General features: G+C 41.0%; 1 protein-coding gene across 1 annotated transcript; it reads right to left on the reverse strand.

The window, feature by feature from the left end:
• Window positions 1-3: 3 nt before the first annotated feature.
• On the reverse strand, window positions 4-17,877 carry LOC143906202 (MAP kinase-activated protein kinase 2-like). Its single transcript, XM_077422100.1, has 10 exons — window positions 17,737-17,877; window positions 15,109-15,493; window positions 12,282-12,594; window positions 3,551-3,690; window positions 3,367-3,431; window positions 3,177-3,284; window positions 2,823-2,921; window positions 2,659-2,734; window positions 2,305-2,515; window positions 4-2,217 (listed from the first exon to the last, which is right to left on the reverse strand). The coding sequence occupies exons 2-10, from the start codon at window positions 15,207-15,209 to the stop codon at window positions 1,969-1,971; spliced, it is 1,362 nt and encodes a 453-aa protein (XP_077278226.1). The 5' UTR covers window positions 15,210-15,493; window positions 17,737-17,877; the 3' UTR covers window positions 4-1,968.
• Window positions 17,878-18,350: the final 473 nt, after the last annotated feature.

Consider the following 18,350-nt stretch of genomic DNA (forward strand, 5'->3'; position numbering starts at 1 on the left):
TAATTATTATATAAAAATTCTGTACGAATATATCTCTCACGTCTAAGTATAAGCTAATCATTTTAGATGCGCGCAGAAAATGGCTGTCTTTTAAAATGTTAAGTAACTATCTACTTCTTTTGCGATATTTTATATTATATATTTTAGTGATACTTCTCCTACTATTCTAGAATGTATTTGTAATAATATGATCTTGTTCGATTGAAATTATAGGCACATGAAACTCCTCTTTTTTTTCGGATTTGCCAGCCATTGATCGTATCATAGAATATCGCGCTACATACTTATGATAACTGAAAATACATATTTTATTTCATTTCTATGAATCTTTAACGACACATCTACGCAATCATAGACACAATATTCTCGAATAATAAGGTAGAAATATATACAGTTTCCATGCATCTACTATTTTTTGTATTTTTAACGATGTAGGGACATCGTCCATACTTATCTTAATTCGTAACACTCGATCGCTTCCGACTAAAATCAGCTTTATAGCATTCGTGACTTAAATAAAAAGATTCAAATCATTTAACTGTACTCAGCCTCAAGCATATCGTTGTAATTACTTGTAAATCTTAAAAACAGAGTGCAAATAATGGTAAACATAATTAAAGATATATACTGAACATATTAGAGATATAATTGATATTAGAATACAAATAATCCAATGTCTAAATTATATAATTAATTACATCAGTAAAAATAGGATAAAAAATCTTATTGAATCAAGGTAATAATTATGAAAATTTAATACATATATTTAAAACAGGTTTGGACGGTCAATGGACAATTACGTGAATGTCGTAATGTGTTATAAATTCGATGATACACGTAAATATGATCCACACCTGATTACCCAATGGCAGCAAATTATTTTTTTTTTTTAATGATAAGTGTATGAGCAACTATTCCTATAGCTAGTCTTAATAGCCTTATGGATAAATAATCTTTACATCATTATTATATTTGTGTTTGGAGATTATATATAATAATCCCATGTGTTGTTTTAATTATATATAATAAGCAAAAAATTTTTTTTCTCGGCGCCTATTTTAGAATATATGTATGTGTACAAAATATAAGAACGATTACTAGCTCGATGACATTATAATAGTTTTTTATGTTTTTGAATCAATAACATAAGACAGTAAAAGCCAGTTACTATTTATCAGCCCTAAAATCGACTCTCAGTTGTCGAAGATAACGGATTTTTTATATACATATCTCTCGACCCTTTTTCGAGATAACAAGTATGTAGCTTCATATTCGTTCCTGTCAATGAATATAATAGCAATGAGGTTTTACTGAGAAACTTTCTCTTTTTCTTAACTCGTTATCATAGATGCAGATATTTCAAATATCAATATTAAATATTCCAGTACGATCCATTACGTTTGATCAAAGACACATTCAGCAGTATCGTTTGTTCACACACACATTGACTATTTCTATTTAGTGCCTCTATATAAAGGCCATTATATTCAAACAATGACAATTACTAGATTTGACAGAAATTGAACTAACGACAAACATGTAACATTAATGCTTGGCATTAATAATGTTTGCCCTTCCACGTTTTACAAGTGGTTGCTCAATTTTGTAATTTAAAATGTAGCCTACATATTTTTAAAATTTACAATTTCAGAAAGACTGATATCGTTTAATAGTTAAAAAGGCATCGCTTACTTGCATTCACTGGGGCAATATTGTCCTCGTTGCGCGTGTTATTGTTATCGCTCTAGTAAAATTGACCTCACACCTAATTACTCGGACGCCGATAAGCACAAATCGTGCGACGCATTACGTGATTTAGGTGCCCTTCGATACTACTCTACTTCGGAATTTCTTTCGCTTCGTAAAATGCAACAGTCAGAAAACGATCCTTGCTGTGACTACGCTGTGTCTGACGCACCTCCGCAGAAAACAAGTCCAGTTTCGTCTGGTTCTGACAGTATCCTCTTCCTAGGAGGCGGGCGTAGGGCTGGCGGGCGTAGGGACTGTCGCGTTGTTCGCGGACTGTTTCGCGCGCCTTCGTTTATTCAATAAGGGATTGTTCGTGTGATCGAGCTGCTTCAGACAGGCCGTGTCATAGTCGACGCGCATTGTTGCCAGCGATCGCGTCATCTCCTCTTGCACTTCCGGCCACATTTCCTCTCCTTCCCGCAAAACGCGTCCGGTGTGTAAGGGAGTGGCGGGTACTTCCATATATTTCTATGCGAAACAAGTGGCTTTTGAAAAGATATGTTACGGAGAAAATTCACGCTAAGAGCGAAATCTTATTATAAAGTGTGTTCTTACGGCAATCCAGTTGTTGCGCATCACAGCGTCGATCTGAAGCCTTTCCGCTGGATCTATACACAGCATACCCTTGATAAGGTTCTTAGCTTCCTGACTCACGTTCGACCATTCCGGAGAGGGAAAGTCGTATTGTCCTAATCGGATCCTCTTTTTCATTCCGGGCGAGATTGCCAATCCATGGTTGCTGTAGAATGGTGGAAAGCCGCACAATCTAGAAATAATGTGTAACTTTAATTATAATTCATTAACAAGATGACGAGAATCATGAAGAATTGAGCGTGTTCTATACCACAGCAGAAAAAAATTAGCTATTAATATAAAATAACTCCTAAAGGTACATGGAAGAATACTCACAATATGTACATAATTACTCCCAATGACCAAATATCACAACTCTTGTCATATTTTTCTGGTCCTAAAACTTCCGGGGCTAAAAATAAAATATTAAAACGGATTAGATATTAATTTTATAGTTTCAGCTACACACGTATGTATTCGCATAAAATGCGAAAGCTTACCGACGTAGTAAGGTGTGTAACATGGCGTCTGTAATGTGTCTTTTAAATGTGTTTCTTTAGCAAATCCAAAGTCGGTGAGTTTCAGGATTCCAGTGATGTCTGGAAATACATGAACGTTACATTAATCTTGCTATTTTACTTACATACTACTGACATACAATTAGGAATCTAAGATTACATAAATAACAATAACTATATATATATATATATTTAATGTTATAATACGAACTCTTAAACTCGTAAAATGTTGTAAACAGATAATAATGTTTTCAAGTTGTCACCCCTTGCAGAAAAACAAATGATATTGGTGCTTTGCAAATGGTACTTTGAGGAATACGTAGAATGTTCTCTTACTAGGTTTGGAATATAAAAGATTCTCAGGCTTTAGATCCCTGTGAGTGATGTTCATGTCGTGTAGATGCTTCACCGCGACACAGATCTCATACATCACTTGCGCCGCCTCTGCAAAGAAACGTACAGTAAATTTATAGTAGTTTCTAAAAATAGAAAAATTCGACAGATCTCGAATGCCGAGGCTATTTACCTCTTTCGGTAAAAGCGCCGTCTTGCCTATCCTGTATCCTTTGAAACAGCTCCCCGCCTTCCATGCTGAAACACACAAAGGAGTTGGACGTGAATCTCAAGAATCATGCTCGCGATAAATGACGCCGCCGCGCCGCCCCGCGCCGCGCCGTAGTCGCATTGAAGTGTTGCGCTTTCTTACGTACCATTCCATGACCACCAGTAGACATTTGTTCCCGCTATAGGAATTTTCATATACATCCTTGACTTGGACTATGTGCCTACAATTTGAGGCCCTCCAGTGAAGCTCGACTTCTCTCCGCGCTTTTGCACAGTCATGCAGAACCTGCAAATATATAACGTGCCGTTTAGCTTAATATGCTTGACTTAGCAGAAATCTCTCATTAAATTGCATAAAAATGAAAGAAAAAAGGAAGAAAAAGATTACATTTTATTACTGAATGTAACATGGAAAAATCGAGAGATATTAATGATTATAAATTTTCACTATATCAGCGACAAGTAGTTTTTAATATACTTAAAATATGTTAAAATAAAATATTAATATTATAGACATCGGACAATTTGAACGTGGTTGGCAAATTTATCGGTGATTTTGATAAATAACTTGTAGCTTCAAAATTATTATCAGTATTCGTATCGCGTTTCCGTTGCGTGTAGATCATCCCGCAGCTGGCAGGTAAAGACTTGACTCATAACTCGCACTGTGTTTATCGCACAAATGACAAAAGCGGCGTCATCGTGAGGATTTCCTAGATAAAGACTTTTTCGCATCCACCTATCTACTACGAACCGTATCAGAACATGCGCAATGTCTTACATAACTAATGCGTTAGTTGTTTAAAAAAGTCGTCATGATTAATAGTACCTATTACAAGAAATATATTAAAATATAGATTATATAAGAATAATATATACGTGCGACAAAAAACTCGATGCAGATATCGACAATGGTGAATCTTATCGCTTTCAGAGCACGTTTCAGAGACAAATATGTGTTAAATATCATATCGATTATCTTCAAATCTTCAATTAAGGTACTGAAATAATCAAATCTGTGCGGATTTAATTGGCGACAAGATTTATCTTGCTACTTAAACTTTTCTCTCTTTTAAATATTAAACTTATATATATTTACTTTATTAAATAATTATATTATTAAATATTATATCGCTTGATCGCATTCGGAAGTCGTCAAGAGTTCGCCAAAAAGCTCTTCATTTCTAATCGCTTATAACTTATAACGCTTCGCACTTATTAACGCTACTTCAATTTTAAAAAGATTAGCTCTAAATTGATCAAGTCACCGTTAGAGCTTAAATTAGATATATTATTTCCGTGTGCGAGCAAGTACGTTATATGTAAAAATACCGGTTTTCTTCTATATATGGAGGTGAATGACACGTAAGTTGCTGATGTGTGTGTGGCACAATAACAGACTGGTCAATCATATCGTATGCCTTGCTATTCAAAATTTATTAGCGATCGAGCACGCGGTGTACCCACACGCAGCGTAGTCCCTTCCTCTTGAACGGGCCTGCTCGCGCAATTGCCCTTTTGAGGCGCGAGTTATCGCAGACGATTACCGCAGACGTTTATTGTGACGCGGTGAAAAACTAATAGCCGGTGCTATCGCTCGCTTAAAGTGCACCGGAAAGAAACTTGTGTATCAAGCGGCACAAGCGATTCATCATCATCCGCGATCTCGCCGATTCGAGACGCTTAACGTACCACGTACCGTTTAATTTATACAGTATATTATACGTGGAAATATGAGCGACGAGGGCAAAGAGCACGCTTCACAGGCGTGTTTAGCAGTGTTTAGCGCATTATCATATACGCTGACACACACATACAGACATTGTTGTATGGAAAGCTCGGAAATATAGTTTAATAGTTTTCTATTTCAACTTGAAACATCCGACTGCAACGCGGGGGATTGGAGTCAGATGATGCCACGTCATCGTAAGCGGATTTCTCGAAAAAGCTTTTGATGCTTCTTGAAACGGCTCAAACGTGAAACACGATTATAGCGCGGTATAGAATCGTTGCGTCAAAGCTCTCGAAAGAGTCGACTTATTTTAAGTTGAAACGTCTCGCGATGCAAAACATCGAGACGAATTTTATGGTAAAACGGAAGAAGATGGATCCGACGCGCGCTTTTGTAGCCTGGCCGATCCGAAGGTATTCGGAGCACGCGAAACGTGAGGTAGTGAAACGCGGAGTCGGAGAACCGGTTTCTAAGATTTGTATATATACTTATTCCGGAACAAAGGTCGTCGGAATCAGCGATATACATATAAGAGCGAACGGAAAAATGTTGCGCGAGTTGTGACAGAGGAGAAAAGCTAATGATATCACACAACGGCTACCCGAGAGGTTTTGCAAAATTAAACATATAAAAATTATGACAAAATTAATAATATCAAGAGTTATAACAAAATTGGAGTTAGAAAGCTACTTCAATACATGTGTCAAAATATATCAATGTAAATTAGAAAATCCGTCGTAATTAATAAATAAATTTATATGCTATATAGATCGCTTCAAATTCGCGTTTTCGCAACGATCGTGCAGTCTTCGGTACTTATAATTAGAGCAATAATATTTCCACGTCTTTCTCTTCTATACATTTATTTTGTGTTGGTGTTATTCGTTCATATATGCGAAAAACGTTTAAATGTACGTGAAATTATGATGAATAGGTCGTAAAATTAGATCGAGATTCATCGAAGCCACGAAAATAACGAAGCTACCATCGTGAGTGTACATCAGAGATGAACGAATTAAGTTGAAAAGCTCTCTCCTAATAAAAACCTTCGCACATTTTTTACGGAGGACATTTATTTTCCAAGCTTTTCCGCCGATCCCGTTTGTCCTTGTAGGGCTAGGTAGGCGTGTTAGTGAGAGAAAAATGCCGAAGCGACCGCGTGCCGGAGACCATATACCGGACGTCGTAACAGAGCTGTGCTAATAAGATTAGCACCTCACGGCGTGCAAGTCATACCTGCCGCGCGAAATAGACGGATGAAGACACGCGCGGGATTGTCATTCTGATGGTTCTTGGCGACAGATCAAATTGTATACGCTTGTCGTTCTACGTCTCTCCGTGCGCGCTCGCCCGGAGACTTTTACACGCTTGACTATAAAAGCCAACAACGTAATCCGATGCAGCGCGACGACGTCACGCTCGTGGAAACGCACGATCGATCCGCGCCTTCCCGGTTCCATCCGGACTGTTACGCAGCAACGTGTCAGTTAAACGGAATTGGAAAAGTTTTCCATCCGTCACGGAAAAGTCAATCGCCTGGAAACAAAGTATCAAAACGTCTTTGATCCTCCTCCGCGTCCTTCGTCGTTATCATGCTTTTATTGCTTCAGTAGTAATGCACTCAAATGTGTGTGTGTAATAAAAATTGCACAATATAGATTTTTAATATCAGATTAACATTAAAACAAATAACATATAGTTAGAAATTAAAGAAATTGTATAATTAAAGTATAATTATAAAGAAATAATAGCTGAAGAGTGATAAAAATTTGCAGTCATAATTATCGTTTAAATAACTTTTAATATTCTTTTACCAAAACGCAACCTTCGTTCGGAAAGTAGGATTCTTGATCACAATAAGATACTGTTTAGTTCCCAAGGAAAAGACGAAGAAATTTACGAAGATGAGTCAAAAAATAGATCTTATTTTATTTTCGCGATAATATACAGGCGATATTTTTCAATGTAATCCCCTAGGAAAGATATACGTCAATCATGTAATTTTATCCGCGCACGTTTGGGAAAATTGCAATATAAAGTTTGATGTATTTCCCTCGATGGGGAATGTATGACGCTTCAAACGCGAGGATTTCCGCAAAACGGTGTTCAACGAGACATCGCTCGGGTATAAAACGACGCGTGACGACCGACAAGAGGAAAACGCTGGCCGCGGGCTGACAGCCGGCAGTCAATCAACGGGAAGCGAATTCGTAGCGGTGAGAAACTGGCTCGCGACGAAACGACGCGACACGCGGCCGCGACGTGACGTCGACAAATATTGAATTTTTAATAGCCGAGCGTTAAAAGCCGCGAGGCCATCGGAGGCCTCGTGTACATACATACATAACGTCACCGCACGTGTCGATGCGTGCGCCATGTCATTGCGATACACACGTAACTCGAAACGTAATTCCGCGGCGTGCTATAATTATAAGAGCCGTTCACAGAAACGTCAGTTAAAGTTAATTGTAAGTGACATTCAAGCGGTTCTCGCTTCTATCTTTTATCTCGCTCCGCTTTAAAAAAAAAAAGGATAAAATGAACAATGAAAGCGTTATTGATAACTGGTATCTAGCACAGCTCTCAAAATTTGCGAGAAACCTATATATTAAGTTTATTCTATAATACATATTGATGCCGCGATAAAACGACGTGACGCAAAAATTTCGGCTTAATTTACAGCCTCTTGAATATGGAAGTATTGTAATCAGGGTCGCGGAAACATCCTGCAGGACGCATTGTCGTCATTCTTGGCAAAGTTATACGGTGGCGTTACTCCGCAATGTGTTATGTAATTCCGCGGCATCGATCGTTGCGATAACTGGAATAATATAAATAGAATCGGCGATAAGATTGATTTCAATCAACGTTGAACGCTACGAAGATGCTTCAGCGCGAATTCTTTCAATGAAGAAACGTCTGTGTTAGTTGGACACACTTATCAGATAAACTATTAGTCATTAATACATGACGTGCGTAACAGCCTTCTATGATTTCAAACAGTTAGTCCGCGTGTCAGGCTGGGTTTCTCCAAACTGTATCAAAAAAAATCGATCTGTCATATTTATCGCGACACTTTTATCAAAATTCGTATAATGAGTAAGATAATTATTTTTAGAATATCATTAAAGTTGCAAAAAATCTTTTATCTGCAAAATATCTGAATAATAAATCAATGAAATTGAATTCTGCATAAACAGTCCGTAAATCTCTAACTGCTTTAAGTGATTCCGATTAACGCAATAAGCGGTTACTACAACAACGGTTATAATGTTACGTAATAATAACAATTATCAATTACAACACTTTCGTTCCTATAGAACGTCAGTCAAGAACGCAAAAGACGATTTCAAACCAATTTGTCGTGGACCACTGACGGAAACTCTTATTTAAACTTTAATAAAAAATAATAAAATAAAAACAATTAAGAAATTAATTCCTACCACTTGTGATTCTGAAGTCTTCTTTTATCTTGTGTTAAAAAAAAAAAACGTCAATTAAATCTTTTATCAAAGTTACGTAAAATGAGCACATTTTCGGTCACGTGTAATCGATAAGTTCCTTATATTTATCTGTCGACAATTATCTGCCAATTTCCGTCGTTACACATGCGATGCTGCTATTATTCAACGAGGAATTTTCGTCGAGGAATACTCGGCTATATATGAAGCATTCCTAGATATATATTATTTTACTAATTAGCCCTTTGCACTGTCAAGTTATGTTTAACATAAATATTTCTAAGAGCTCATTGTACTTTTTATGTTATTAAATCTTTAAATATGACGCATAACAAATAATAAAATCCAATAATTTCAGAAATAAAGGGCTTTTATTTAATTATTGAATTGTGAAGTTAAAACAAAACGTTGAATTTATTGCGGAATGCGAGGCCGAATGTAAAAAGTTAAAAATATTATAGTGTTATATAAATTACTACAAAATATAATTTCACGATATAAAGCACTTTATCACACTAACATAAATATTATTAGAAAATGGAATAAGTTAAATCATTCAGATAATAATGGTACATCGGGTACCTAGTACATCATGGATTCTTCGTATTGTCGTTGCCTAATTTTTAGTGTAAATTGTGTGAACTAAAAAATAAGAAGAAGAAAACAAAGGATCCGCTTGTATTTCACAATCGGGGTTATCAAAATATCTATTAACTTTGACACTTACGAGGATTGATACTGCGACTTGACTTTCGCGCCGGTTTTAACGATCGCGTCACTTTGACCTCCGACGATAGACGACCATCGAGATCCCCCCGATAGCGTTCGCCGATGCCATTGACCACTTTCGCGCCGGAAAGGATGAGATCATCAGGGAATATATTATTTACATATATATAAGGCCGCGCCGCGAATATATAAAGGGGACGAAGGTGCAATTCTTGCTTTTCTTTCTCGGAAGAATGCATGAAGTTTTACGACGCGTCGCTGGAAAAACTCGCGACGAGAAGTCAATAATCGCGAGCCTGAACGCTGACGACACGCGTACGACAATCGAGAATGAGAAAAAGGGAGTGAGAGAGAAAGAGAGACAGAAAGAGGACGGTGGGTATATCGAGAGCGATTGAAACGCGCGTGATTTTTCGCAATTCTATTTCACGTGCCGTATGCGCGACAAGTAAAAAAAGCGAACGATATTTTTAATAAACGCGTAAAGTTTTAAATAAATGCTCGTTCGTTTCGAAGAAATATCGTAAAATTGAGGGATTACCGTGACTATCGTGAAAATAAGAGGAAGACGCTTTCCACGAACGCGAGAAATATTTACAGCCAACGCCGAGCGTTACCAAAAACTGCAGCATTACGCGCGCCGTACCGCGAAATTCTCGCGCGAGAGAGAAACATTCGGATTATTTTTATAACGAATCCGAGAAGCCCCGCGGGGCACGATAGCTTTCCACGGCGAGAGAGGGCTTTTACGGGCGGACGCGAGGTAGAGACGAAATAATACCGACCTTTAGACTTTTTCTCTCGTTCTGAAAAAAATAGCATCTCTCAATCGAACTTCGTGTAAAAAGAACCAAGCGCCTCAAATCTAAACAAAAGCAAACTTCCGAAACGTTTCTCGCAGAAAAGAGCATGTTTGCTACGCGCTATGAAAATAATGTACAGGCTATAAAATCTAATTTATGATATACACGTACAAATTGCGGTTAACACGTTGACTGCCGTAACGGTTCAGTGTCTGATTGACGACGAAATTTGTTTAAAACGTGTATAAAAAGTAGACGCCGCTTACTACAAAATTTTGAATCATATAAATAGCTGGATAACAACGTAAAGTACAAAGTGCGCGACTCAATGCACTATTCATAAGGGTATCCAATTTAATCGTATTAGTGAGAATTCTACCGTGGTATACGTAGTGAGACATAAAAAACTCGTTGGGCAACATATTAATATGTATCTATATATTCTATATCAATCCAAAAAGAGAGAGAGATGAGAGAAAATTATGTATATACCGCGGCGATCATGCAAGCGTCACGCGACGCTTGTAATCGGTCATCGACGTTCTACATAATCTGCATTCGCGATCAACATTCCATGTTAAACTGCCGTCAAATTATTTTCGCGGCTGGTCTCACAGATCTCGCCTTTATAAGGAAACGCAACAGTCCCACGTTGATATTCAAAAGCGCGCGATGCTCGCTGAAGCGCGACGGACTCGACTGTAATAAAGCAAGGTATACTCCGTCCAACGATAGATCATGGTTGATCAAACATAAATAACGATAGGGCACAGAGCCGCGACAAGGTGTTCGCGTTAAATTATTTTTATTTTTAATAGCGTTAGACAATATCTATGAAAAATACAAAAGCCCTATCGTTATTTATGTTTGATCAACCATGATCTCTCGTTAGACGGCGTACAGTATAAGGTAGCACTTTGGAAAATTGCACGAAGAAAGTAAATGTTCACGGAAATAAACAAAATTCTCGTCGAGAAACATTCGGCTGCGAATGCAAACTGCGAAAAATGCAATCTTAATTTCTAGATATATTTGGAAATTAGAGATCTTAACGTGTTTTAGCACGTCATGTGAGTTGCTACGAAATACGCAACCTCCCAATATGATATGTGCACTGTGCACTTTATCATGCCGAGCGTTATCAGAAAATTGGACGAAACCATTCAGATAATAACTGGTATAACAAGATATCGATGGGTGGCGCCGATATGTTAATATGCACGCGTTCCCCAAACAAGCCAATTTGATCAGGTAATTACAGTTGTTTATCGGATTTCGCGTCGCGTCTGTTAACCGTGTGGCCGGAATAATCCCTATCGTAAAATCAACGAGAGTAAAGTTATCTTATCTACTCCGCGTGCGACTTTCAAACGGAATACCTAATACATCACACGGGGCATAAATCACAGTGGAAGCTTTTTACGCAGATACGATCTAGCAATATTGAATAATTTTATTGGAGACCGATAACGCATCTCTAAGTCTTGTCTCGTGACCGGAATCAGAACTGCGAATTTGATAGGCGAAAACGTGCCGCTGGCTACTTAAACTTTCTCGGGGAAAACCGTACCCAGTTGAACTGAATTTTTTTGCGGGTCGGTCGCGTAACGAAACAGGCGGCACAGGCGGTCTCAAGGGGCCCCGACATCGTCGAAGGAGGAAATCACCGGGGTATAAATAGAGGATGACTCGCGGTCTAAACGCGCTCGACCGATGCGATTCGAGCGGGTATCGATACGTGGCTTTCCTTCGAAGTGTCAACGCGACGAATTAACACCTTCGGGCTCGTCGACGACGGACGGTAGTACGTCGCTCTCGCGCCTTAAAAATAACCGAGGACGCGCGTGAGGCGCATCGTATCGCATCGCGGTGAGAAAAACCTATGCGTAATGACTCGCGCCTCGGCCTCCGATAAGAAACCTCGATCCCCCCCCCCCTGTGCGCGTTTGAGCGTTTGTTATCTTTACGTCGAGGTATACTTTTAACTTGTTCCCAAAGCTCAAGCGGAGTCACTCCGAATAGCCTTATCTAAACCAACCTGGTGGACTTTGAACCGATAACTTTCTCTTAATTTTAGAATCTTATGTTCCTTAGATTACCACATACGCTTCGAAGAATCAAATCGCCAAGCTGCGGACTCGTAAGGACTCACCTTAAGAGCATATTTCTGCCTCGTGTTCCTGTCGTAGCACTGCACGACCTTCCCGTTGATCCCGAGGCCCAGGACGTGATTGCTGATCTCGTAGTCGTTCGTGATCGGCGTGACTTTCGGCGACAACCGGCTGTTGAGCGGATGCTCCATTGTCTTTCTCCCGATGGCGTCCTCGGCTTCCGGTACCTTCGGTTCCAGTAGCTGATCGTAGTCCTGCCTGATCACCTGCGTTACGACCACCGGCGGCGGTACCGAGCGCTTGCGCTTGCTCTTTTTCTGGTCGTTCTCCTCGAGAACAGCCCTCTTGGACTTTCTGCAAACGCGAGGATATATCCGTCATTTCATGACTCAACCTGCGAGGAACGGGCGCGCGGACGGGCACACGCGAACCCGTGCACGAAGGTCGCGCGCGTAAGGCGCGCGGAAAAATACGATGTTCCACAGATTACGCCGTGATAACGCAGTCCTCAGGCCGATAACGCGTCGCCGGTATCGAGCGCGCGTGGAACGTGAAGACACGAGGAAACGAGAACCGTTGAAATCACGCGTATACTCATTGCATTACATCGCGATGCGTTACAAGTGTTACAACGGCTTCTTACTCAATCCATGTTTCCTTCATCGAGGGAAATCCGTTCGCGTCAGCGAGATAAAGCTAGAAAATGACATTTGAGATCGGAAATTTTAGGGACGGGAGAGCCGCGCGCAACGTCCGTACTCGAAGGATCTACAAAAATTAATTGTAAATAATATTCGCTAAAATATTCGTTTACTATGTCAGCCAGGTGCTGTTTCAATGGAGACCGTTTGCGTAACCGTCCTCGAAGAATGTGCAAGATTCACGTTATTTCGCGTATATACGCGCGGACACATGTCCAAACACACACACAAACACACACACGCTCTACCCACACGATCTTGCTTATACGGCGGGCGCTTCTCTCGTTCGCGGTGCAGCCTGCATACCGCAATGCAGTGCATCGCGACTTTTCCAACCTGCAATCGGAAGAAAAATTGCGTGCGCGCGTATTTGTACGTGTAAGAATTGCATTAACATAAGATATAGAGATCTCGCAACCGCGCTGCTACTTCATTCATTCGTATATATAAAAGGCGACACTAGCCCGACGCGCGTAAAATAAAGAAATATAATTCGACAGTTAAGAATAAAAGAATCATTAGCGGTATCTAAACAGCACATCGATACACGGAGAGAATTTTTTCGTCATATTTTACAGTTAAATTTACTACAAATTTGGAGAACTTGGCAACCAATCAAATATTACCGGTAACGATATAGGAATTTTTGAAATATACAAAATACATTTTACGAACAACGTAATAAAAATTACCAAGCAGATTGGTAATTTTTAAGAAATTACTAAAATTTTACTATATGTTTTAGTAAAATTAACCAGAGATATTTTATATTTCGTTGTAACGGAATTAATATTTTTTATTATAGTAGTTAATCAGAATAGCTCGCATAAAGTTCTTCGTAATACATGTCCCACAACCGTCACGATTTTCAGGGTAAATTCTAAGAGAAAATTCTCTCTGTGCGTAAACACAGCGAACAACTGGCCAACATAAAGGTATACTTGTTTACGGAAAACAGATCATCGGCCCAAGAAATTATAAGAGGAGCCTTGGAAGTGATTGCTGATTACGAAGTCACACAAAATTAAGAGGCACTTGCCGTTAATCGCCATGAACACTGTCAATATTATATTAAATTAATATGACGTTAGTAACCGCCGCTTATCGCCGAAAAGGTCGCGTGACGCGCAAAGTGTCGCGCGAGACGAATAGTAAAATACAAAAACGCCAGCGATCGATTATTTAACTCTATCAGAACGACAATTCAGGCCAACGTAAACGGACGGGTATTGAAATATTTTCCCGGGTTAATTAAACTACCATTTTGCCGCATGACATTCAAGAATTACGTACAACGCTTACAGAGATAATTCGTCAGAGACAGCCGTCTCGACCAACCTTCGATGAATAAAATCATAGAGCGATTTATTAAATTAAAATTGCAGATATCACAGATATGACCGATATGTACGATTTATATAGCCACGTATATACTCCGCATCGGCAGAATTCTCAGATTCCGATTATCTCGAGCGGGAAGTTAGCGGAGCGGCATATTCCATCGACGCAGCGTTAGATTAATCAACCGCGTCCCGCTCTCGTTGTTCGCGTCCGAAAAGAGTCGCACATCAGTTATCGCGAGATGCAACGACGGCATCATCGACGTATCGATGCGTCGATGAAACCGTTCACGGGAGGAGGATCGCACCAGCGCTCTTGATTAATTAAACGTTGATTAGCTGGATTTTTTTCCTAGATTGAATCTCTCGTAAACAGAACAATCCCGTTAATTCAGATTCTGAAAAGCTCGAAGCGCAGGAAGCTCGAGCTCGATGTTTCGGATGTCCCTTTAAATCGAAAAACAGCGTATTTTAATCGTATTTAAAATGTACGCTTGTTTCATATTTTGCGAATTAATTCGAAATCTTCTGATTTGAGAAACGTTGAAAATTTCTTAGATAATTGATCTGCGAGAGGACAATATATCTGCAAGTAAAAAATGGAAAAATCTAATCAACTGCTCATTATTCAATGAAATCAATCGTACAACTCGTTGGTGCAATCGGCCCTCTTTCCGATCCTCGTACTACGGGAGGACGCGTGATGTAAATGTATGTGTAAATGATTCAGGTTTCACACACACGTACACTCTCTCTCTCTCTCTCTCTCTCTCTCTCTCTCTCTCTCTCTCTCTCTCGCATGTAGGAAATATAAAGATAAAAGAGACCTCCAGAATCTCCACTTAGTTGCCGACTTCGGCATCGATGCGGCTCTCGATTTTCGCACGGCTAAGATTCCGTCCCGATCCCGTCGGGGAGACAAAACCATCGCCGCCCGCCCCGCGTCGATAAAAGCTGAGGTAGAGGGGGCTCTCTCCCAGGGGGACGACCTCCCAGGTGCAACGACGAGAGAGTTTTTGAAGTGGTTATACGGAAGAGAGGTCCGCCCACCGAGATTTTTCCCACACGGCGCGTGGCACACAGCGAGGAGGAAAGAGATAAGTTTTAGTCCGCCCGGGTCTGTCTGTGTCTCGGTTTTGCCTTTGCTTTTGCGGTTCGCTTTTCGTTTTTAAATCAAGCCACAAGGAATAACCGGGCCTGCCAGCTGGAAAACTGAAGATAAAAGAGACCAAATGATAAAATTAGATCGCATATCCGTACACGGGAAGAGGTTGTCGCTTGTTTCGGGCACAAAAGCGTCGTGGAACGGGGGGGCTTGACGAAGCGAGCGCGCGAACGTTTCCCGGAAGCTAAACGAATATTCCACACCAATGATCGTAAGTCGGACAATATACCGCCGTGCTACTTCCGGCGTACGTGCATCCGGGATTTATTCAGAGTATTCCGTATACATCTCTCAGCGCTCGCGATTTGGAAAAGCCTCGAGATTTTTTTATCCGTTTGAACGGATATGTCCCGTTTCATACATGTTGGTCAAAATAAAAATAATTACAGTTTTGGAACTAAAAGTAATATATTTAAAAGAAACGATTGATACTTGAAAAATGAAAGTAAAAATACGGAGGGCTGAGTTTTCCGCGTCAGGAGCTTCGCCTCGCGTCAAAGTCGTTTCGCTTCGTCGAAAAATTTCCGAGAACTCCCCTTTGAACTCGCGTATATAAGCCCCAAAGGTGACAGGGCTCCGAAAGTGACGACTTCATCGCGCGAGCGCGCGCACGTTTCTTCATTCGTATACATTTCTCCCCGTAGTGAATCCGTGCCGTTGTGTCGTGCCAATGAGCGCATTCGTACGGGCAAAAGTGAGAAGAAGATAGAGCGAAGCGCGAACCGAGTGACAGCTTGAAATGAAAGACGCATTTGCACATAATCGCGCCACATCAATTAAGCCACTTAATTATATAGCATGACGTTTCCAGACCCTCGAATCGATAAATTCAGTCTCTCGATTGATATTTCGGTCATCCAAGGGCATTCGAATGCATTTTACATCACGGAAAACCACGTCGCGAGCGAGTTTTCCTCGCGCGTGTCCCTTTCTCGGGAGCTAGGGTATAAAGCTTGATCGAATGAAAACAGAACGACGCACGGGGAGATAAATTCGGCGCGATCGGCGCGTCGCGTTATTGGACGACGAGGAGATCAAGGTTGGCGAAAAAAGCAAGGACGAGGCATATCGATCAAAGGGCTCGAAACGCATCGTGCGGCCAAAGGATACATAAACGTACATACACACACACACACACGCATACACGCTCTGTCTCTCGTCACGCGATTGTCGGCGGAATACGGCATACGGCGTCGCCTTGGAATTTTGTTTGCCCAACACGTAATCGCGCGGCGTCACGATACAGATGCGACGGGCGACGAATCGTCGGCGACGATGACAGTCACGTTTGACGTTTCGATGCGGGAGAGAAATAAAGCCAAAGCGTGCCCCGTTAACCGGAGTGCCATGCCACGCTGGTCGGTGGTGATCGCAGAAGCGTTGAATTGTGAACGTGACGTAAGAAGCTTGAGCGCATGCAAAAGCCGTGGGGACGGCGCGTCAGCTCCAATTCAGAGTTCCCCCTTGTTCCGGTGTTTCGATCCAGGTGCTTGTCCCAACCGAATCCTACGTCACAACCACTACTGTTTACAAAAAACGTCCGAATAATATTTTATCGCACAAAATCGTCACCCCCAACACACACACACACACGTCTCTCTGTTGCAAGAGCATTTAAGTTTGATTTTTTTTTTTAATACAATATTTCGCGAGAAATATGTAATCATGCGTTTTCAAAACCACTAGATGCGTTAAATGAAAATGTGACGAGCACATTTTTTGTGAGAATAAATACTTGATAAAAATTTAATCGTGCAAAGGAAAGACGATGTAATAAGCATACTTTTTCTTCTCGAATGTGAAACAAATGAACTTTTAATATATCTTTACTAAGAATATTTATAAATATTTATATATAATAATATAAAAAAATTGCTATTATAATATTTATAAATATTCTTGTTGAAAATATATTTACTAAAGTAATATTTTTGATATATTTTTTTAATAAGAATTCAGTCACTCAATTATAAAAAGTGAACAAAGAAAGTGAAAAAAATTGATCAGAGAAAATTTCTTTTTACTATCTTCGTCTTACGGAAGGATAAAATTAGTCAGGATAGTAAGTTTTGAAAACAGATGATTCGTCTGAGAAACACCGAATCGCGCGCTCGAAGTCGCTCACTCTCTCTCTCTCTCTCATTTAAATATACAGATAAAAAAAAATAACGGAGATCCACAGTCCGAGAACGGTCTGAACAACACGAATATACACTTTGTATACATTCGAGAGAGGTGCTCGAGCGCGGAGATTCGGTCCGAGCTGTCAAAAGGAACGAGTGTTACGTACCCGACGACGTGGTGCGCCTCTCCGTCGCGGCTTAAAATCCCGTTACGGTTTATCAGTCGCGCGCGGGCCGAGCCGCCCTCGCCGGCATCGCTTGCTCGCGCAGAGCGTCGTCGAATGGGAGATCCGCGCGCGAGTGCGAGAAACGGTCTCCTGAAAACCAGTGGCAATTGGGAGCCTCGCCTCGCGGAAACAAACGCGACGAGAACGGGAGCGTCGGGTTGCGCGACGTTGAGCCACGTTGAGCAACCGGCCGAGCTGGACCTGAACGTGCGAGCCCGGTTCCGTCGCGTCGCGTGACCACCGCCGGGACCGGCACAGCGCACAGCACACTCGACTGAACTCGACTCGACGTATCGCGATCGCGGAACGGGACGAAGACGCGGATGCGGGATCCGCGCGGAAAAAACGCCTCGCGTACACTGGCGAGTCGCCGAGTGAGTGGCGGCAGTGGCGCCAGTGGCGGCGCGGCGGGCGGCGGCGCCTCTCGCGGCGGACGCAGCGGTCTTGCGCCGTGACTCACGCGCCGCGCAGGGCCGCGACCTCAGGCTCGTGAATTAAGGGCGGCTTCCAAAAGCTTATGTCCATTTCTGCGAATTTGGGGTGGCTTTAATATC

Source organism: Temnothorax americanus, unplaced genomic scaffold (genome assembly GCF_048541705.1).
Source record: "Temnothorax americanus isolate GAGA-0224 unplaced genomic scaffold, ASM4854170v1 Scaffold7, whole genome shotgun sequence".
NCBI lineage: Eukaryota > Metazoa > Arthropoda > Insecta > Hymenoptera > Formicidae > Temnothorax > Temnothorax americanus.